Genomic DNA, 22,464 nt, shown 5'->3' on the forward strand with positions numbered 1-22,464 from the left:
TATTTTGAATACTTCTACAATGTCAGTAGTCTTATTACAGCTGATGGATTATTGGAAAATTTTTGAAGTTCATCTTTCTTCTTTGGACATATTATATTCCTTTCAGACTAGTTTCTACCATACACCATCTGAAAACCATGATGAACAGCTGCGGTAACAGCAAAATGCATTTTGGCAGCATGTTTCATGTGAGGATTTCCAAGTGTTTGCAAACAAATACACCTCAGAACACAAGCAAAATAGCCTAGTAGCATGCAAAAGGAATTTGATTTAGTTAAGTTCTCAGTAATATTCTCCTCTACTTTATTTCTAGATAAAAGTCATGGGGTTGGAGAGAACAAGACAAAAACAAGTATATTCTTCATACTTGAATATTAATTCCACACATAACTACAAAGAATTAATTCATTGGAATTATTCAAATTTATGTCAAAATCACAAGTGATTTCCATATTTCTTATCATTCTATAGATATAAAAATCTTTGGAAAAAAAAAAGTAATTTCAGAATTGCCTTGGGTTTCTAAAAACTACATTTCCTTTAGCTAATCTTATTCTCAATCCTCTCATTCCAAAAATGAGCACTGAATTTAAAAGACCGATATTTAATCCACGCAGCTACAAAAAAAAAAAAAAAATACTGTTTTACAACCCCATAACATTTCACCTCTTGTGACAGATCAGATAACTACAAATAACTTTTATATTTAGACTGAAGCTTCAAGGAAGGTTGTATCTGAAAAAATTAAGTCACTGATACCACTGAAATAATGAAGGCTTTGAACGTCAAAGTTCAGTGTTCATATAGGAAATAACAACAAAAAAATGTTGCCTCTGGTTAGAGACAACACTACTAGTTCCTGACTTGCAAGAACACTGGCACTTGTCTAGCACTTACAGTGTAGTAACAGATGACTGCAAGTTTATGCATGTTTAGCAATTAGAATTTTAAGTTCTTAATCAAAAATACCAGTTTTAGGTGTTCTTTTCTCCTCTTGCCAAAGGAAGAGCTCGATGATCCAGGTTCTGATTCTTGGCCTCCTGTTTTACCATTGTCATCATCTTCCTCTTCATCATCCTCAAAGCACCATTCTGGTAGCTCAGGTGGTGATGGTGCATCATCTTCATCTCCATAACGACGGAATAATTCCTTCAAATAGTCACCTTTATAAATACCTGGTGGTCTAGCCTGAGCAAAGGTAGCCACAGCTGCCTCAATACTGTCAAATAAAAATTGGAAATTACTCTGTATGCTTTATTTATTCGTTATAAGGAACAGTATGACTAAAACATGCTTAAAATTTATAAGTACCAAGACCTCAGAAAAAATCCTAAAATGACAACTGCAAAAATGTTCACAACATTCAAAGCATCACGTTTAAATTGTGTTGATCTTGCATCGTATATATTCACAAAAATAACTGCAGCTTGGTCTGCTTCATCCCTAACTACAGCAAAGAGCAGTCAGCTGGTCACTCTGGTAAAACTTCTATTATAATTTTTATTATTGCTGTAGAAAAATGAATGAGTGACACATAGGTTACAGACTGAATTAAGAGAAAAAACTTAAAAAGCTTATTTAAAAGAAATTAAAGTGATATTTGAATAACTACACTCTTCTGTCTAAGGACTTCATTTTTATTTAGAGGTTTTACAAACACTTTGGCAGGAAGCATTCAAGTCTTTTGAAATGACTTTCTCTTACAGGACATTTCCCTCAAACTGCATTTTAGAAGCCCTTTCCTACGCAGCTAACACTTAACCTTAATTGCAGCAATAAAATGGAGACCAGATAACAAAAAAAGTTAGAAACCAAAACTAACAGTCATGCCCCAGTCAACTGGAAAGCACTACAAAACATACGACAATGAGCACAGCACAAGAACAATTTCAAGAACCAGTGGACCGGTATCATCTTTCAATAATTTTATTGCTGTTTTCATAGAGCCTATGAAAACAGACAATTCTATGGAGCAGTAATACCCCACAACAATTAGAAATCTTGCTATTTAGGTTGGACACTGGGAAAGATTCCTTCCCTGAAAGAATGGTCAGAATAGGCTGCCCAGGGATATGGAGGAGTCACCGTCCTTGGAGGTCCTCAAAAAACCGTTACATGCTTTACTGAGAGAAATGGCTTAGTAGGGAAATACTGCTGCTTGGTGGATGTTTGGACTGTATGATCTTGGAGGTCTTTTCCAACCTTGGTGATTCTATGTAAAAGCATAGAGAGACCATGAAAGGTAAATGCCCTCACTAGGCTTCTTGACAAGGAGGAATCTTTAAGCTGGAACAAAAGCACATACTACTTGCTATGATTTTATTTTATTTTTTAAATATGAAAGTAGCCTATCACTGGTACAAGAAAATCATGTATCTAAAGTTAGAAAAAAACAGAAGGCATTTTTTGCCTGATCTGTCCAGTATGAGACAAGCGTCCCAGTACAGAGAAAGGCACTTCCCAAGAACCAGGTAAGTTTGGTTCTCTCTTATTAAGAGTGGAGAACAATGCAATTTCAGAAGTGAGGCTATCAGATGGTCATCACATCTCAGAAACGACAGTTAAATAATCCGAGTTATTTAGAAAAGATCCATCCTCCTCATACTGTTTCTTTGGACTCCTAATTTCTTACACACAAGACAATTTTTATTTTGGTAACTTACTTAAATCGTTTTACACCTGCTGAAATCAATGTCATTGCAAGTTCAAAACAACTAAAAGAGATACAGCCTGAAACACGTCCACATTTATCTCCCATTGTATTACAAGAGCTCTAGGCTATTATGGAGTATACGGTAAGAAAAGTCAAAAGACACAGTGCTAGGTTTCTGAGCTTGAAATCTGCTGTAGGAAAACATACTCTGCAAGTTCTAGAGACAGAGTAGTCTTTGGGGAAAAAGTTATAAAAAAGAAAACTAAGGTTTCTGATAACTAGCTGGAGGGCTTTCATTCTAGATGACCTTTCTTTAAACTAAGTATAAAATGCATCTCAATTCACAATGCATCAGCAGTACTCTTGTACCATACACTTCAGAAATGAATATGGATGGATTTTTCCATTAGGAAAGCCTTATTTCCTCTTCAGCAAACGACACTGCCTTATTTTAAAGGATGATACAGCAAACTGGCTTTATCTTCATACAATGCTTAGCACTTACTACCACCTTGCAGAAATTATTTTGCGGTGGACATTTTTATTAAGTGACATCTGGACATTCTGTTAAAATAATTTGACAGAGAAGAGCAAATTGATGCAATCAGCTATTTGAACAAAGCGAGCAAACAAAATTATATGGCTGCTAAGTTTTAAGGCTTTACCCACAGAGGTTTAAGAGTAAAACAACTGTATAAATCTATTTGAAACTGCTTTCAAGTGCATTTCCTCTTCAGAGCAAAGGACCAATATTGAGTCTGATCATTGTATGCTGCTTTTAAGTTGTTAGATTAAAAGCAAACCAATTTTCTACTTTGTAAGAGTAACTATAATCACACTATAACAATCTTTGTACCTTCCTGCAGTCAGCTAAGATTCTGCCAAGATTCAGCCACCCACCATTAATGGGATTCTGTCTCCATTACTCCAGTGTCTTCACTCTAAGCTCACTAACAGAAGACAATGACCTACTACTTTGCAAACTGCTTGCCTATACATGGTAATCAACAAATAACCAGAAATATATCACAAAAACATGCAAGAACGGGAGTGAAATTTTCTTCACTTAAAGGACTGTACAAGAAATACCATCAAAATGCAGAGGGGTCTTGTTAAGTGACATGCTCTGCAAGTGACCCAGCCATCATAGAAACAGTGTTTCATGAACACCACCATACATCCAAAATCAGGCTTGTCAGCATGGCTCAGCCTAGCATTTTTTTTTTTAAAGTATTATCTGAAAAAGGATCTCTTATGAGGGCAAAGTCTTTAAATCACTCAACAAACAGGTGCTTTTGTAGAAATGGGCTGCAACCAAACAGCAGGCAGGAAACACCTTTGCCTTCCCACTACCCCTTCACAAGGGCACTTGTCACACTGTTGCTTCTTTAGCTACTTTCTTAGAATTCAAGAACCTAAAAGAGCCCACACACAAAACAGAAGAAATAATACTTCAGGCTCCCCTGAACTGTTTTCACTTAGAGCGTGGGTATGTCGCAGGGGAGTGACCCAGCACAATCCATACATTTCCAGGAGACCTCACACAGCAGGTATAGCTGACTTCTACCTACCAGATCCAAGGAGTTTGACCAAGGCTAAGCTACCAAAACATGATATGAATAATGCTAAGATAGGTTGTTTGCTCAAAATTAGTAGGAAGTTCAACAGTGAATACATAAGAAAAGCTGCCAGGACAACAAATGAAACACACTGAAGATTCTTTTGGTCCACAAATCCCTAAGAACTAAAATTCAGTTACCTCCAGTCCAGCTTCTCAACCAAGAAGGCACAGATGAGAAATCCAGTTCTATTGAAACCATGCGTGCAATGGACACCTAGATGAAACAAAAGAACATAATCATTTGAAAGTATTTTTAACAAACATGTTTAAGTTCACAAGTGAGGTTTTGATCATTCTATCTTCATCAGGAATGAGTTACCTCCCCTCCCATCAAGACAGGGCAGACTACCTAATGCACAAAAGCCTAAAAACTTCTTATATTCTTCCTGCAAATTATCAGCAGCAAGAGTATAGGACACTTCAGATTGTTTCAGATCAAGAGCACTAACTTAATCCAACTCAGATATGGCTAATGCAGACAAGATACAAAGTTGTCTGGTTTGGGTTTCTGTTGTTCTTGTTTGTTTTTAAATGCTCACGTTCTCATCAGGAGACAATGCAGTCAAATTTGATAGCTGAGCTTTGAATGGATTCAACAAGCATTACATTTATTTCACATCATTGGGCATAAAAATCATACCGAGATTATCCCATTTCAAACTTGAATGCAGTGCCAGACTAAAATTCTAAGTCAGATTTGTAATTACCATGCTAAGACCAGACATTAATTTTGGGAAGAAAAAAAAAAGACTCTATACAATACCACAACAACCTTGAAATAGTTATTACATTTAAAAAAGGAAATATTTTTACTCTACTTTACAGTGAAAGGAAGGGAAGAGTCAAAGGTATTGGAATTCCTTTTATCCCCTTTCCCTGTTCCTTTCTCTCATCTCAAGGCAACAGCACCATCTAGTGATAAACAAACCAAGTTCAAAACTTGTGTCACTAAAAGGCTGTGAAGAATTTAGGCAAGATGTTGACTCTTCCTCCCACTTCATTTTTTTAAGCAGCAAATATAACAGTACTAAAGTTTCCACTAAAAGCGAGTACAATTATTATTCAATAAATAATATGCTTTTAAGTTCTAACTACAAAGCAAGCTTTTATTAATTCACTTATTTCTCTGCCATAGTTAGGAGACTAAGTCAGCAATAATTCACTTGAGCCTTATTCAGATTAAATTTGAGTACTACACCCTACACTTACACTGAAAGCAATTTATTTATTTGTTTTAAAGCCAAGACAGAATTCCTCCAAAGAGCAGAAACTTCGCACAGGTACACAAAAATACACACCAACTGCATCAGGGTTGGTTTTGTGACTCACTTCCCTTTCACTCCAACCTTCTTTTCTTAATAAAGAAACACAAAATCTGCTAGGAATTTCTTGGATTCACACATTCTAACCATTAATAACCACAAAAAAATCTAATTTGCATCAAATGAAATTAATTTCAGCCTACTTATAGAATTTGTTCCCAGTAATCATTTCTCTTTTGTTACTGGCTTAAGCAAAATCTTTGCATTTTGTTTCCTTTAAGCTGGCAGGCACGCTGCAGTCCTTCAAGTTGCAAAAATATAGCTTCCATCCTATAGTGTTCTAGATGAATAGAAAATTTTGTTCACTTATCATTTGCATTTGAGCCTTTTTTCATATCTAATCCTGACACTGGCAAAGTAATGGCACACAATTGCTATCAATAAGCCCTACAGCTGTTACTTCTACCAAGAAGGTTAAGCCAATAATTTTATACTCATGACAAAGATAAGAAGCATTTCAGCAGTGAGACCAATGGCTTGGAAAGGAATGACTGCATCACTGCTGCAGATTGCTTTCACTTCTGATAAAAACATCCTCCACACTGACTCCTCTGGAGCTCTTTCAGAAGAGGAAACAAAGCATTCAGAACCAGAAACAACTTTTCCCTAACTCATGGAAGAAAAATGGAAAATCCCAACATTTCACTTTGAATATTCAATCTGTTCAGCTTTTTTGGCCTCACAGAAGTGAACCAAATGGAAGAGATTATCCCTCTGTACTCTGCCCTGGCAAGGCTACACCTCAAGTACTGTGTTCAGTTTTGGGCCCCTCACTGCAAGAGTGACATTAAAGCCCTGGAAGTGTCCAGAGAAGGGCAACGAAGCTGTGAAGGGTCTGGAGCACAGACCTTATGGGGAGTGGCTGAGGGAGCTAGGATTATTTAGTCTGGAGAAGATGAGGCTCAGGGGAAACCTTATCACTCTCTATAACCACCTGAAGGGAGGTTGTGGTGAGCTGGGAGTCAGCTGCTTCTTCCACATTACTAGCATTAGGACTAGAAGGAATGGCCTTAAGTTGCATCAGGGAAGGTTCAGGTCGGACTTTAGGAAATTCTTCTCTGAAAGAATGATCGTGCTGGAATGGGCTGCCCAGGGAGGTGGTTGAGTCATCAGCCCTGGAGGTGTTCAAGAAACATTTGGACATCATACTGAGGGATGTGGTATAGTGGAGAAATACTGGTGGTAGATGGACAGCTGAACTGGATGATCTTAGATCCATTTCATAGGTATCGTAATGCTAGCCACATTTCCTAGAAATTCCAATTTCCAAAATATTGTTTGATGGCTGATGCCACTTACTCTCATTTAGCAGTTTCTCATTTTTCATATCACATACTTGTGTTTGTTCAAGGAAGAAAACAGAAGTCTCAAAAATCCCTATGTGAAACGAAGTATCTAAAACTAAATTGTGTGAAAAAATGAATTATGTGTCCCAAGTAAATCTCTCAGGCATTGATAAAATAAGATTCTCAGTGGTATCCATTGAAAAGAAAAAAATGAGCACAAATTGAAATATGAGAAATGCTGTTTAAACACTAGGAAAAAATACTTCATTGTAAAAGTCATCGAACACTGGAACATGCTGCCAAAAGATGTTGTGGAGTCCTACCCTTGGAAGCTGTCAAAAGTGAGCGATCTGCTTCAGCTGACTCTGCTCTGCAGAGGGGTGATAAGCTAGATGATTTCCAGAAGTCCCTTCCAACTTCTGCTGTTCTAAGACTCAATACAAATCCTAAACTGTTTGAACACACAAGCTTAGTTTACCAAGCTCTTATCAATGGCACCTACGCAAACAACTGTTCTATGCTTTCCTAAGTCAGACAAATATTCCTACTCAGTAAGGGTACAGAATTATCATCAAAGATGCCCAATGACAAAACTCCTCTTGCCTCTGGAAACCCAGCTGCACAGTAATTTCTCATCTCTGACACTCTGCAAACAGAGTTAAGCATTAAAGTGCTTAACAGAAATCAGAATAAAATGGTCTTAACTAAAAGCCACTCCAATTGTTTTTTATTTTTGCTCTGAGGAGGAAAAAAAAATCTTATAGTAAATGTTTAAATGTTTGTAAGACAGTATACCACAGAAGAAAAACTTAGCCCAATATCTACTACCAATTTCTACCAATTAATTAGCTGCTTTGTGAAATCCGCTGAAGAGTCTCTAATCAGTCAGCTATAAAAAAGGGCAGCAAGTAAGTCAGACCACTGAGTATCAAAACAACACTTAAGCAATGTATAATCTTCATTTCTATCAGAAGTTTCAAAAACAACACAGGCATCTTGTAGACAGTTTTCGTACATTTCTTCCGCATAAAGTGGCTGTAATCAAACTGAAGTATATGGAAACATGCAGGCTTCTGTAAAAAGAAAAAGTCTTCTCTAGAGTTAAAAAAATAATCAAATCTGTCTATGAATAAACACTGTACTGCAGAAAACCCTTTGCTAAGGCTGACAAGAATAAGGGACTGTCAGGAGTGATTAAAAAATAAATTTCTATTAATTTTTGCTGTTAACAGATCAGACGTACCTATAAGTTCTGTGGGATTTTTTTCACTGAAATGTTCACATACACGGATAAATGTTTCTGTATTCTCAGGTGTAGGGCACTCACCATGCCTGATAAACAAATAAGATAGGAATGAGTTGGGAGAAAAGGGAACAGAAAAATCAAAATGAAAAAAAAAGTTATTACTTCAGTGTGATATTTCAAGTTAAAAACTACAAAGAATACAAACAACTTACCCTTTACACTGGAGCTTTATATATTTAATCCCCTCTTTCTGTATATCGTTCCTATCATAGAATCTATTGGTGTTGGTCAAGTCTACCAGCAAACCCATTTTAACCTAGAAAATAAAGTAATTGTATACATTCAGCTCAAGTATTAATGCACAAACAATTTTGTTAATAATAACCAAATTTAAAATAGCAAACTACTATTCCAAGCTTGAAATCTTGGAAATACTGCATTCAGAAAACACCTATAAGCTTCATTCTACCACCATCAATCATCTACTCTTTGTGAAAGCTTGTGCCTGAATTAGTTTCAGTTACCAATTAAAAAAAATAATAACAACTTGTTTCCCCCAGTATTCCCAAATAAGAAAAATTTGCTAACAAAAGATCTGTTGAAGAACTATCTAAATATGTTAAAAGACAAATATACCATATAAAGTCATGTCAGCTTTACATAACACAACTCAGGGCAACTACCATAAGAAAAATTACCTACTGAAACTCATGTTTAAGTATCCTCTCATAAGAAAAAAACCTTACCTTAGTTTATGCATTTAGTAGAGTGAAAAAAAAGGAACACTTTCAAGTTTAAAATAAAAATTCCCTGTGTTTCCTTGAACACTGAAACAACTTGAAATCTTGCAAGGTGCTGCAGGTAACTGAGCTGGCAGTTTTAACCATACAGATGTTAGGATGTACCTGAATCAAAGCTGCCTTATCCATTACCCTGTGCACGTTCATGTTTGATTTCACAGCTGTGAAGTAATTCTTCTATAGGTGCTATATGGAAGTTAACATTTCAAAACTTAAGATAAAAAAGCAAGAGTTCCACTAGGCGGCACCTTACACACAGCTCACCAGCAACATGAATTCTACTGACTCCTCATTTAAGTTAACAAGGGAAAACGAAACCCTTCCAATTTCATAATAGAGTTCCTAACAGCAGTGGAAAACACGTCATCCCAACTTCTGCAGAAATGCATTGCTTTATGTCACAGATATAGGAAATTACAGAAAAACAGAACAGGATAACAAAGTTGTATGACAGCCTTTTGACTCAATGCTAGCTTCCTCCATTCTGTCGAAATTCATCCTTGGTTCAGCAAAACTTCTTCCAACCATAAAACTCCCTTATGACTGTACAAAACCAGCTTACTAAATACATTTATGCACTGAAAGCATTCCTGGCTTCCTATTTCATAAGTACAAGTAATTGCTTTTGGTCAAAAAGCAGGACATCATGCTTTCAATAAGGATCTTCACCATGAAATCAGACGCCTATTTAAAAGCTGTTTTACAAGCAGTCTTAACAAAACCCTTATTCTATTGTCTTTTTAAAAAGACATCAGTAGCACACTTAGAAGTACATTAGCACTGAAGCATGTTACGTGTGCAGAAACATAAAAGAACAGCACATCTTCAATACATTGAGAACTCTAACACAGATTCTTAATAGAATTTCAATCAGTTTTTATTTACCTTGCAGTCAACAGACTGGCAATAATTTAGAATTGCAGCAGGAAAAATTAGAACTTAAAACACTGCTTCCAGACAATTCACAGAAAATAAACTCCAATTAACTAGAATACAGTTCAGACACAGTAGTTCCACACAGATATGTTAATTTGTAGACTCAAAAGGCAAATTTCCAATTATCTATAGAGCTAGTCATGCGTAACATTCATAATATTTTTACTTATCAGATGTTAAAACATGTCATAACGTTGTGTCAGCAGCACTCAGTACTCCACTATCCAAATTAGTTCTAAATTTTTCCTCTCCTTCTTTGTTTACTTCAACATTGTGTATTTCATTCTGAATGATTTACTGTGAGCATACTGCAGAAATACAAGCACTTCAGAAGTGGCCCACCTGAAACTTCAAATATTTTGTCCCAATTGAGCTGCTAAACATACAGACTGACAGCAGCATATTACCCAGTGATAAACCTGGCAGGGAATGTACAAAAGGCAATAAATTACTTTCCCTCCACTTTCAACAGCATTTAGCAAACATCAAGGACTACTTTAGTCATAAGTAAGGCCACACAAAAACTCCTGGTGCTACACTGTAGGTCCCTAACACTGATCTAAAATCAATTAAAAACTACTGCTTAGAGTAGAATAACGTGTTCTCACATCAGTTCCTTTAGGACAACATACAGGACAGCAAGCAAGGAAAAATAAAGGTAAGATCAGAAGAGAGATCTAAAATTAGATAGCTATATGAAAACTTTTAGATATTTTTCTATTGTTCTACACAAGCAATAGCTCTACACAGGCAATCTCAGAATCACCAGGGTTGGAAAAGACCTCCCAGACCACCCAGTCCAACTGCCTATCTACCACCAATACTTCCCTCTGAACTACATTCCTCAGTGCAACATCTAAACATTACTCAAACACCTTCAGAGATGGTGACTCCACCACCTCCCTGGGCAGCTCATTTCAGTGCCTGACCACTCTTAGAGAACAAATTGTTCCTAGCATTCAACCTGAATCTCCTTCGGCACAACATAAGGCCATTTCCTCTCATCTTGTCATCAGTTATGCAGGAGAAGAGGCTGACCTCCTCTTTGTTACAACCTCACTCCAGGTAGTTGTAGAGAGCAATGAGGTCTCCCTCGAGCCTCCTCTTCTACAAACTGAACAATCCCAGCTCCCTAGCCTCTCCCCATAAGACTTGTGCTCCGGACCCCTGAGTACTGAACACTCAAGGTGCAGCCTCACCAGGGCTGAGTACAGAAGGATGATCTCTTCCCTGCTCCTGCTGGCTGCACCATTTCTGACACAAACCAGGATGCCACTGGTCTTCTTGGCCACCTGGGCACACTGCTGTCTCATACTCAGGCAATCACCGAACAACACCTCTAGGTCTGTTTCTTCCACACAATCTTCTGGCCACTCTGCCCCAAGCCAGTAGCACTGCTTGGGGTTGTTGTGGCTGAAGTGCAGAATCCAGTACTTGACTTGATTAACTTCATCCCAATGGCCTTGGCCCAGTGATCCACCCAGAGCAGATCCCTCCATTGGGCTTCATACTCCCAGGCACATTAACACTTCCACCCAGCTTGGAGTCATCTGCAAACTTAGTGAGGGTGTACTCAATGCCCTAGCCCAGGTCATCAATAAAGATATTGGACAGGACAGAACCCACACAGAACCTTTCAGATCTGCCAAAAAAGAGGCACTATACACTACAAAGCAATATAAGCAGGGCTCTAACTACTCTCCTCCTTAAATTCTGCATAGCTCACCTGGATAAATGGTTCTTTCATTTAAAATACGAGGTTAGGTATCGTGTTTCCAAGATATCCTCAGATATCGAAGAGGAAAAGTTATTTTTTTTAAATAAGATTAAGATTTAATGAAAACAATTTTAAAGCATAGGATTTTTCATTCGGTTGCAGCATAGTAAGAAACACATTCCAAAACCAGAGTTGGTACTGAAGAAAGTGCTGTATCGTCCTTCACAAAAATGAGCTGCTTAATAAAAGCAGGAAGACAAGTTAAAAGGTAACACCATTTAATAGTACAGGTTGTTAACAGAGAACTAAATAAATGCAAGTTAATCTGTGCTTTGCAGATAACATTCTCCCATTTCAAACTAGGGGATACAATTCCACTTCAGTACTGAAAATTCAAAGCTAATTCCCAACCCCACTATTCTCAAGTAGCTGCAGCTTCAAATGCTCCCACCAGAAGCCTTCAAACTTCCCCAAACCCCTCATGCAATAAAGAGTTACCACTGAGATTTATGAAAGCACAAAAATTAATTTCATATCGCAATATTTAAGCTCAAAGAATACTATCATGTTTTTCCTTAAACTTTTAGAGATTATTCTTCTGAACATATTCATTTACAGATTTCAGTCTCCTGGTTGATACAGAGGAGTGAGGAGAACACTACAACATATTTCAGACCCAAACCATCACTAAGCATTTTGGGATACTGCACTTAATTTCTTAACATGGGAATGAAATACAGCAAAATGTCTGTTTAGGAGGAAACTCAGAACTACAGGATTTCTGGCCAGCTATTGTTTTTCAATTATTACAAACCATTCACATGTAAGAGAAGATCCTGTGAAGTGACTGTTACTCACATACTTAATGGAGCAGTAAACCATATGGGCATCTGGTATAATTCAGCCACAGCTATGAAGCACGCATGGCATGCACACACATATGCATATGCGTAGCATACAGAGCATAAAGTATCCAGTCACAATATTCCAAAATCCATTCAAAGAAATATTGGTACCACAGAAACTGGAGCATTTCAGTCACTGAACTGAGGTTGGACTGTGCTTGCATATGGTCTGATCGATCATAATTCCTACAAATAGAAACATTTTGGTGTCTGTATACTTGCAACACAGGTGGCCTTGCTGTGCTCCTAAACCCTGACATCACAGCAACTACCACACTCATTCTCTCAGCCATGCTCTCATAGGTTTGCACCTACAAAATTCTTAGCAGAAGATTATTTTTGAAGAGCTAGCAAACTAAACTAGTAACCCATTGGGAAAAAAAAAAACAAAAAACCTATTTTTCCATCCAACACATTACATAAATCACATCTTTCTGCCCACCACACCCAGCCATCATTAAATGACATGTCTTTGAAAGAGAGCAAATTGCTGAACTTCCCACTAAGGCACATGTGTTTTTCTCACAAGGACTGCTGCAACACTACAATTTTTTTGTATTGCAAGACAATGAAACTTTTTTCTTGCTTGCAATTGCAGAAGATGACCGAACAGATGAAATAAAACTTATCCATAGCTTGAAACAGTCATCTTTTACATACAATAACAATCACAATCTTCATACTACCTCTACTCCACCCATACTTTGCCTGGTCAGTCCACGTTCTCCTGTGCTTACAAAAGCCCTCTTCCTCTCACTGTCTCTCACTCCAGCTATCTCACACTTACAATGCCTTACACACACACTCTTTTGTTGCTCTGCAAACAAACGGGCTCAGCTAGGTTCCCTTTGCATGACCCCAGAAGTCTCTCATAAAACTCTGGAACTTGAAAACATCCTCCTCAAGAGGGTGAAAACACACCACAAAACTCTGAATTCTCTCTGGCTCCCAGACACTTTTCTTGAATTTTTTATTTGAGGAAAGTAGTTTAAATCATGATTAAATTGATCTGTGAAACCAATAACATGGCTGAGAACTGGTAACTAGTTTTCCTAATAGAAATACCGTAGCTTGAATGTATTAATTGCACATTCTTGTGAGTCCTAGCTCTTCATAAGAGAAATAAAATTAATAAAGCATAAATATTACTAACTTACCTATTCAATAAAGAAATTACTTAGTGTTGCCAGTTGCTTCTGCAATATTTTTTTTTAAATAAGAACGTGAAGTTACTGTTTCAGTACTGGCATTTGTAAGAAAAAAAGGAATTGCTATCCCTTACAAAAAGGGTGTCTAATATCAAGGTTTTCAGCAACCAACTCTGTGACAGAGAAAAGGAAAACACACAGGAAGCTTGTTAAGGAAAGTTCCATCTTAGTTCCTCCCAGAAATATTTTATCTTAAACGCTCAACCTGTACCTTTAAGGTATCTGTGTTAACAAACAGAAGCACCTAATCATGACCAAAATCCTGATGGAAGTTTCTGATGAAATTTCTAACGTGGGAGGTAAGTTATAAGGACCTACATAATAACAAAGGTTCAGAAGGGATTCACTCTGTTAAGTAATGGCATTGAACCCGCCAAAGTAAAATGATGACAACCATCCCCAATGAGTTATTCTTTCCTTGCAGAAATCTTCTTTTCTAGGTCTCCTCAACTGCACATTCATCTCATATTGCCAGATTGTTGATGAATTGCTGCTCTAGAAATACAGCACTCTGATAACTCACTCCTTATCTTCGCAACTCAAGAAATGTTCAGTAGATTTCTTGAAACTAATGAGTTTGAGACGAACAATACATGCTGCTAACTAAAATGAAGAAAACATTAGTGGAGATTCTCATGCTAACAACTGCTTTAACAGACTCTAATCACCTGAAGTCACTGAAGACATGAACTTGTAGCACTGCAAAACAACTGATAGGCTGACAGAAAGGCCATGAAGGCTCATTCCCCATGTTTTGTTGGGGTTTTTTTAGTGATATATCAGTAGCAAGCAAAAACTCAAATTCCGAACAAGCTTTTTAAGTACTCCACAACTTCAAAACATTTACATAATTTTACATTACTTTAAACAACGAGCAAGCTTGCTTTTGGAAAATGTCTAAGTATGCCTACTAAAGTTGAGAGGAATCAAAAATCACACGGTTGAAGCCCAAGTACAATGTAGATACAAAGATCCAAGCATTCAAGCAAGGTAAGCCCTACCACTTCCAGAACACATGCTTCATGCTTGCCCACTAACACCTCTGTCACCACTTGACCAAGTCGCCCAAATAAGACCCACAAAATAAAGAGCAAAAATATGAGAATCTCTATTTTCACTCTTCTGGTGCTTAAGCTCTGATATTGTCAGACTGAGTTAAACAAATTCAGAATTAGACTAACAGGAAAAAAAAAAGAGGAAAAAAGGTAAAATAAAAAAGATCTATCATGATTAGTTTTATAAACTGCAGTCTAAACAAGTGGTGCCCATGTTCCATACAACCATTTAGTAAACAGATTAATAGAATTGGTTATGTGCCTTTTTCTTTCTGGAAGGTTCAAAATCCCCTCTCCTACATCTCTGGATGCACTCTGCCCTGCACAGACCTCTGTACAGGGTGATAGGCTGGAAAGGTCTTCTCTCATCAGAACCATATAGCTACGCACAACTGCATCCCAGCTGAACGAGACAGAAAGAAGTGGGCTAAATAGAGACAATGAGCAGAGAAGTTCTACGAAATATACCTTTTGTTTTTAAATAGTTTCAATCCTATAAGTGAAAACACAGCTTAGCATAGCCACACAGAGGTCATCTATAAAACTACAAACTCAAAAGATCTGAACTTTGATAATAGCATCTTATTAGGTTGTAAGAGTAATAACAGAAAAACGTGAAGCTCTCGATGATAAAACAGTGAGAAAGCTGGAGAACTTTGAACAATTCTTGCCTATAATTATTTTAGAAACTAACAAGGTACAGAGAAAACCTGAAAACTTAAAGAAAATACATACATACTATAACACTATAATGCAATTGAAAGCACAGCAAGGACAGCAGAATAGCCAAGTCCTAGGCTGCAGCAAGTGAGGTATGCTCAGTGCAGCAGCCACGAACACAGAAACAAAAGAAAGAAAAAAAAAAATTCTGCTTATCCTTAGAAGACCTCAGGCAGGCAGGGATCACCTGCAAGACACCCTTGCCACCACTGCCAACCCTTAAATGAGGTCTGGGAAGAGGTGGATCCTGGCTCCACCCCTTCTGGTCACTCAGGAGCACTGCACACACCTGAGCTGCCCTGGGTTGGCCCTGCCTTCCCACCAGGCGCTCCATCACTGGTTTGGGCCATGACTTAGCATTTCTGCTACACATATGCATTAAATATTCTGTACAGGTGTTTCCAAGAAAGCCATCATTTTTCTTAAACCTGAAAAGCAATATTTGTCTAAACATTAGTAACAAAAGTAGCATTTCAATTAATAGAAAATTTAACTTTACCTTGAGACTCTTTAAGTAGTTGGACAACATACTTGGGTGAAAACGATTTTCTTCAGCAACCTGATCATCGTATCTTGGTCCTAACATTGTCTTCAAAGGTAAAAACTTCCCTATGAAACACAAATGTTAACAGTATTGTATGCATACTGATGTACATGTGCACTTACAATTCAGTGATTTCAAAGCAATACACCAAGCAGTTTTATAGGTTCTTCTACAGTTAAAAGAAACTGCAAGTAAAGTTTCAACAACTGCTGAACTGGAAGCTTCTCTTAGCTATGAGTTCACAGAATGCTACACAAATAAGTCAAGAGGGAAACACAGGTCAGATAATCAAGTAGTAGTACACTCTGTTTCAGCTAGATTTTAGCATGGGTCAGGCTGCAGAGCTACAGCACATAACAGAAACATTTATACTCAGTATAGCAGAAAACACAAAAAGCCAATCTGAAAGGTCATTTTAGTACCTAACATGCCTGGCCCAGAGGAGCTATGGGGTCCTGAGGAGGAATGCAGTCATCCCTCCAAAACACAGGGCCTGCATGCAGCTCAGATATTGTGTTTGTGACAGAACTGTGACAGAAACTTGAGGGAAATTAGCACTTACCCATCGGTCACTAAAAATCCAAGATTTTTCAGTATTGCTTTTATCTTTCCATCCACACTACCTGGCACAGAACATCTGAAATAACCCACCAGGATGTCTGGTGCTTCCTGCACAGTTTCAGTTTGCTGCAGGCAGCCCCCCTTCCCCAAACAAAACCACATGGAACAAAAAGACAGTGATATAGTCATTGCATTCAGATAGAAATCAACTTCTGAGAGAGCTCATTAGTCTTTGTAAAATAGAAAAATGCACCCTGTTCTCACTATATGTGCCTGCAAATGACTGCTGACCGCTATTTAAACAATAAATTAAAATTCACACAATTCTCTGCAGCCTTAAATTCTAACAAAACATCCTATGTAGTTTCAAATAAGCATTTAGCTTTTAGGAAAGAGCCACTGAAAAAAGAGCTATGAGTTCAACAGGCTGAGAGGTAACTGAGAGAAGCTTTGCGTGACTTGTTGGTCAGCATCATGCAGAACTGGCAACATGAGGAGCATCCCCATTGTTAACTTGTCTGAGAAAAGACACTCAGTCACACATTCAGCATATACCTCAGATGGCACTAAGTCCCTAGCCACTTCAACTCGCTTGGCTGGCAGAAACTCTCTTCACATTAACCTACTCCCCCTGTCTTTCCATTCCACTCTCCTTGGCCTCAGCATGAGGGCTGGCTGCCCTCCTTCATTTCCTTACGGCTTGACCTACCTGCTTTAATTCAGCTGGTTTGCTGCATCTCCTGTCACCTTCACCTATTCAGCTTTTCTCACTGTTAACCCTTCTCTCCATATTAACTTATAGGTTACACTATCCAAACTGATTCTGCAAATCCTGATTTTGGATGATCTTAATGCAGAAATCTATCCTTGCTGTGAATCCAGCAAAACATCAAGTATGCTTGAAACTGTTCTAATTCACTTCACCACTCCTCACTGCCATCCAAACACACCCATTCTCTTTAGTGTACCTCAGCCCCTCTCGATCTCATTAACCTACAGAAAATCTAAGCTGCAATGCAAAGAAAATTTTCTAAACTTCTTTATTAATAGGGAACTATAAATGAGGCAGTATCTTGTTTCTACTATAGATTTACCCTATAGTTTATGCTAAAGAGCTGCAAGCAGTTGTTACAAAAGTACTTAAATCTCCATGCATACAGGATTGAAAATTAAATGATCATGTCCTCACATTGAGCAAGATGAAGTGACTGTAGCAAGGTGAGATCTTCCATGGAAATCAAAGCACACAAAATCAGGAGCAGAACTAAACTAACCTGCAATAACTATAATCCTTTGACTGAGTTTTCAGATTAACTTCAAAATACCTTGACACCAGTTCTTACCTACTTCCACAAGGGATTTCTAACTTGTCAAATCATTTTGGAAACTGGATATCAAAAACCATTTTCCAAATAAGAGATGCCTGTGTAAAAGACAGTATCTCTTTAGGATGAATATACATCAAGCAGATAACTGAGAGAAATCAAAGAAAACATCATAAGACCTCCTACATACATGCCTGACTTTAGACACATACTTAACCTTTCCCTAAATCTAGAGTACACCAGCGCAAGAGCTACCCATAATTTAGTCTAGTTTTTGGTGACACGAGGCTATTAATTCTATATGTGACAGTAGTCACTAATGCTTTTTGACAATAGTACATTTAGATTGAACATTGACTAGGAAGGCCAAACACAGTGAAAAGGGACCAGGGTTAGCAAAGGGAACATCAGTAAAATCTGCAATTAAGAAAAATAAAAAGTAGCAGTCCTATGTATCAAGAACAGCTATACTGGGTCAGAGCATCTGTAACTCACCATTAAATCAGTTCAGTAACAGATGCCTGGGAAAGAACATAAAATGACAACCACGATCCATCAGCAGATGACTCCTTCAAACAGCAACAAGTTGTAGCTCAGCAATTTTCCAAACCAGAGGTGCTGTCCCCAAATGAAACCCAGAAGTTTTTAATAATACCTGACAACTCTGCATGCAGTGTGCAAGAATAGAAGAGGATTAACTAACACAAACAGTGGGCTGAAGGACATTGCTGAAACACTTCTCATGTCTTTTCTTCAGTATATTGCTAAGATTCTCTGGTAGAAATGAACAGATGTGATTTCAGCGGGTATAAAGGGAAAAGCAACCTGGTAACTTCAGTTCCTAGAGTTCAGAGAAAGCTCTTTTTGTGAAACATTTGACTGAGCTGCTAGCACAATACAATGCAATGTGAAAACGTTTCATAAAACCAGTGGCAGCACACTGCTACTTAAAGAATGACAGTCCTGTTAACCTGAATGAACTCAACCTCACAAACAGAAGAGCTCCAGATCTCACTAGCCAAAGTCTAGAACTTGGAGATGCCACAAGCATAAGAGGGACACAAACACGTGATGACTATTAGCCCACAGAAGTCAGACAAACCTTGCTGAGTAACAGTATTACTAACACACTATTAGAAGGGAATCAAGCCGTGCACAGATGCTTACAAATTCATTTGAAAAGTTGATCAAAACTGGAACATAAAGCATCTGGGAGACAGCAGCAACATCAGTGAAGTCTAAAACTTACATGTCACTAAAATAGTTAGATGTTTTGAATGCAGAATAAGAAAAAAAAAAGTAAGACTGATGGTTTATTATGATTTCTGGTAACTGTACACATGCACAAAATCCCTAAAAATTAAGTGAACTAAAGTATGAATGCATTGATAGGGCAGCCAAAGAAATGAAGCAAGCACTTTCCTCTCTTTTATGCACTAACTTCTTGTGTCTGACTGCACACAGCAGAACAGCCACCTTGCAGTTCCTGAACAAGCACAGACCATACATTCAGCACTCAGCAGATGACATGCTGACGAACCACATTTGTGCTTACTCTGCCTGTTTTTTTTGAGCAAACAGATCTGGCTTAAATAAATAAATAAATAAATAAATTTTAAAAACCCAACAACTTCTAGAAATAAAGAACTTGCTGAGAAGAACAAAGAATAAAGATTCACAGGTCTATTTTTGTCATGGCCAAGGGCTAACAACTTATGCTACCAAATTTCTAACCAATACAAAGCAAAACATTTGCCAGTGAAAAGAGATAAGGGAGATAAGCAATAAGATAATGCTCTTTAATTAAGCTCAGAGAAGTACAAAGAACGTAGGGGGAAAACAATAACCCACACGACGAGCAGCTGAAATGACACACTGATAAATGGCATATTGCTGGGAAATATTGTAGCTCCTGCGGTGTGTGAGCAAGCTGCAAATAAGTTTGTAAGCAACTGCCCATGTCTGCAGCCCTAAAAGAAGTGGCAGGGACAGAAGTGATCTTTAGAGATGACACAGAGATGTGGGTCAGAGAAGGAAGGCACTTAACTACCGCTGGGCTCACAGCACAGCACAGCACACAGAGCAGCAAACGCCATGTGGGTAAGTACCTGGAAATTCTCACAGACAGGGAGATGGATGAGTGAAAACTGGAAGGTATTGTGGGGAAAAAAAAAAAAAGAGGGGTTCCTAATTGCTTAGTGGATACGCGTACTAACTGTAAAAAATCTGGGCGCAGTAGCTTGCTTGCTCTATCTCACGCTGGGGGGCATTCACCTCGAGGCTGTAGCGCTGAACTCCCAACCCGAAAGAGCGTTTCCGTGACACCCACCCCGCGCCCGAGGGTGAGCACCAATCGGGGCAGCACCGCACGTGGAGTCGCGGCCGTGCGCGCTCCGGCAGGGGACGGCAGGCACACGGCGGCCGCAGAGCCCGGGCCGGGCTGTGGGCGCCCCGAGCAGCCCCATTCCCTGCAGCCGTGACGCGAGGCACAAGTTTCTAGCCCACAACTTCGCCGCGGAGCGGAAGCGCAGAGTTGAGGGCTCCGGGAGGGAGCGGGCGGCACCGCCCCGGTGCTCCCTCCTCCGCCGGGTCTCAGCCCGGGGTTCAGCGCGGCGCCACGGCCACGGGACAAAGCGGGAGGCCGGGCGGATATGGGAGGGCGGAGAGGATCGGGCACGGCGGGGGCCGCCGCCGCCACGCAGCCGCGCCGGGGCCGGGCCGGGCGCTCACCTGCCACGGGCTGTCCCCTCCTGGGGCAGTGGAGCCAGCGCGGCGGGATCTTGTTGTAGGACATGGCCGGGCCCGGGGCAGAAGGGAAGGAAGGGAGGGAGGGAGAAACGGGCGAGCGGGAGCTGCCCCTCGGCGCTCAGAGGCGCCCGCGGCCCCGGGCCCGCGGCGCCTTCATTCAGACCCAGCTCCGCCTCGGCCGCCGGCCCGCAGTGCTCCGCGGCCGCTTCCGCTTCCGGGTGCGCGCTGCCGGCGCCGCCATGCTGGGTCCGCCGGGCGGTGCGGAGCCGGGTGGGCGGTTTGCCGCGGCGAGGAACGCGAGCGCGTGCCGCTCACACGCACTGCTTCGTCTGCGTCATTGTTCAGCAAGCCACACGCAGATTGTAAAAGTGATCGCGCTGCTAAGAGGACGTCGAGAAATGGCACGCAGGCAGGGTGTATGGAAACGGAATAGTCGTTTTTACTCTTACTGTTCAGTGTATTCCATTGGGAATTTTACATGACCGGTGTTGTCTAGCAAAAAGGATTCACGCTTTTCAGAAGATGCCATTGCATCGCCCCCCCCCCCCCCCAGAAGCAACACACATGTAAAGTGCCTCCTCTTATCTTGCTCTGTTTCTGCCTCTATTGCTTTCAGGTCTGGAAAAGTTGGTAACTTACAGCTCTCGGAGGGGCTTATCTGCATGTTCTGCATAAGTAGTTCCCACTGGGCCTTGCCATTGCAGACACTCAATTTACGCATGCAGAGGATGACCGTTCGTGTGTTACATCAAGCGTTCTTTGCCGGCAGGCACTTTTCCTCTTGGCTTTACGGTTAAGATTACTTCTCCTGTTGTACCAGCAGAGGGCACCCAGTCCCCACGTTCTTAATGCGGCTTGTGTAAGACTGCACTTGCTGCTCGAAGGAAAACATAGGACGATGAGGAGTGGTTCTGCAATCCTTTGAGAAAACAAATGCAAATGTAATAGTTCGTGGTAGAGAATTCCTTCAGCTCTTCTCTATGCCGATTCTCTTTTATCTACGTGCGTTCAGACTCTTGTATCCTCACCCTGGTTTCTGCTTGCCAATTATAATCCTCCTGTCAGAGGAAACAAGACTATCAGTGAGTTATCTTCCCAAGTTCATTCTTTTCACAGCTCTGTTGGCTTCTCTGATTTCAGTTCATCTGCATTGTTTCTGCTAGTGCAATTGTGTTCTACTTTGACTTGAAAAACAAGGAAAAAATGTGAACATAAAGAAAACATGTGAAAAACACAGTTTATATCTTTTTCCTAATTACAGACTGAATATTTATTCAAACTGTTGCTGGTGAATAACCTTACACTTTTCATTTTATTAATATTAACTTCTACTAACTGCATATAGTGTAGTATGCTAATAATGACTTGTATTACTATTGTAACTAGCTCGTTTAGGTACACCAGCCCTGATAGACGTTCAAGGCAAAGAGGACCAACCAGCTTTTTTTCTCTGAAGAAAGAATATGAGGTTACATGCTGCTATGTCAACAGCCCTATTACTTTACTGTTCAGCAGGCATGAAGTTTTTGTGGGGAGGAGTGAGTGCTGTTTAAACCTGAATAAGTACTAAAACTTCTTTGTGACTGTAGTTGTATCTTAATCCAACAGTACTTAGTCTCTAGCTTATAATAATAATAATAATAATAATAATATCATCTAGTACCTTGAAAACATACATGTGTTTAATATTATGGTCGTTTTTGCTCATTAGAGAACCTAAACATGCAAACATTTGAACATGCTGAGCATGCACCAATTCTTCTGTAAACAAGAAGAAAACCTGAGTGGCTCAACAGTTTTTGAACCACGTCCACTTG

At 39.5% G+C, this 22,464-nt stretch overlaps 1 protein-coding gene across 1 annotated transcript in view; it reads right to left on the bottom strand.

Annotated features, from left to right (window-relative positions):
- Positions 1 to 20,822, bottom strand: part of RNGTT (RNA guanylyltransferase and 5'-phosphatase) — a 183,323-nt gene extending 162,501 nt beyond the window's left edge. Inside the window, exons 1-6 of the mRNA XM_065731011.1 lie at positions 20,630 to 20,822; positions 15,969 to 16,078; positions 8,341 to 8,444; positions 8,126 to 8,214; positions 4,413 to 4,488; positions 970 to 1,219 (exon numbers count right to left, since the gene is read on the bottom strand). Coding sequence (XP_065587083.1) covers positions 970 to 1,219; positions 4,413 to 4,488; positions 8,126 to 8,214; positions 8,341 to 8,444; positions 15,969 to 16,078; positions 20,630 to 20,693 — 693 coding nt within the window. The 5' untranslated portion in view covers positions 20,694 to 20,822. The remainder of the gene's footprint in view (positions 1 to 969; positions 1,220 to 4,412; positions 4,489 to 8,125; positions 8,215 to 8,340; positions 8,445 to 15,968; positions 16,079 to 20,629) is intronic.
- Between the last annotated feature and the right edge of the window lie 1,642 nt (positions 20,823 to 22,464).

This window comes from Cyrtonyx montezumae, unplaced genomic scaffold (genome assembly GCF_038088225.1).
Source record: "Cyrtonyx montezumae isolate F1298 unplaced genomic scaffold, pur_monq_1.0 scaffold_13, whole genome shotgun sequence".
Taxonomy (NCBI): Eukaryota; Metazoa; Chordata; class Aves; order Galliformes; family Odontophoridae; genus Cyrtonyx; species Cyrtonyx montezumae.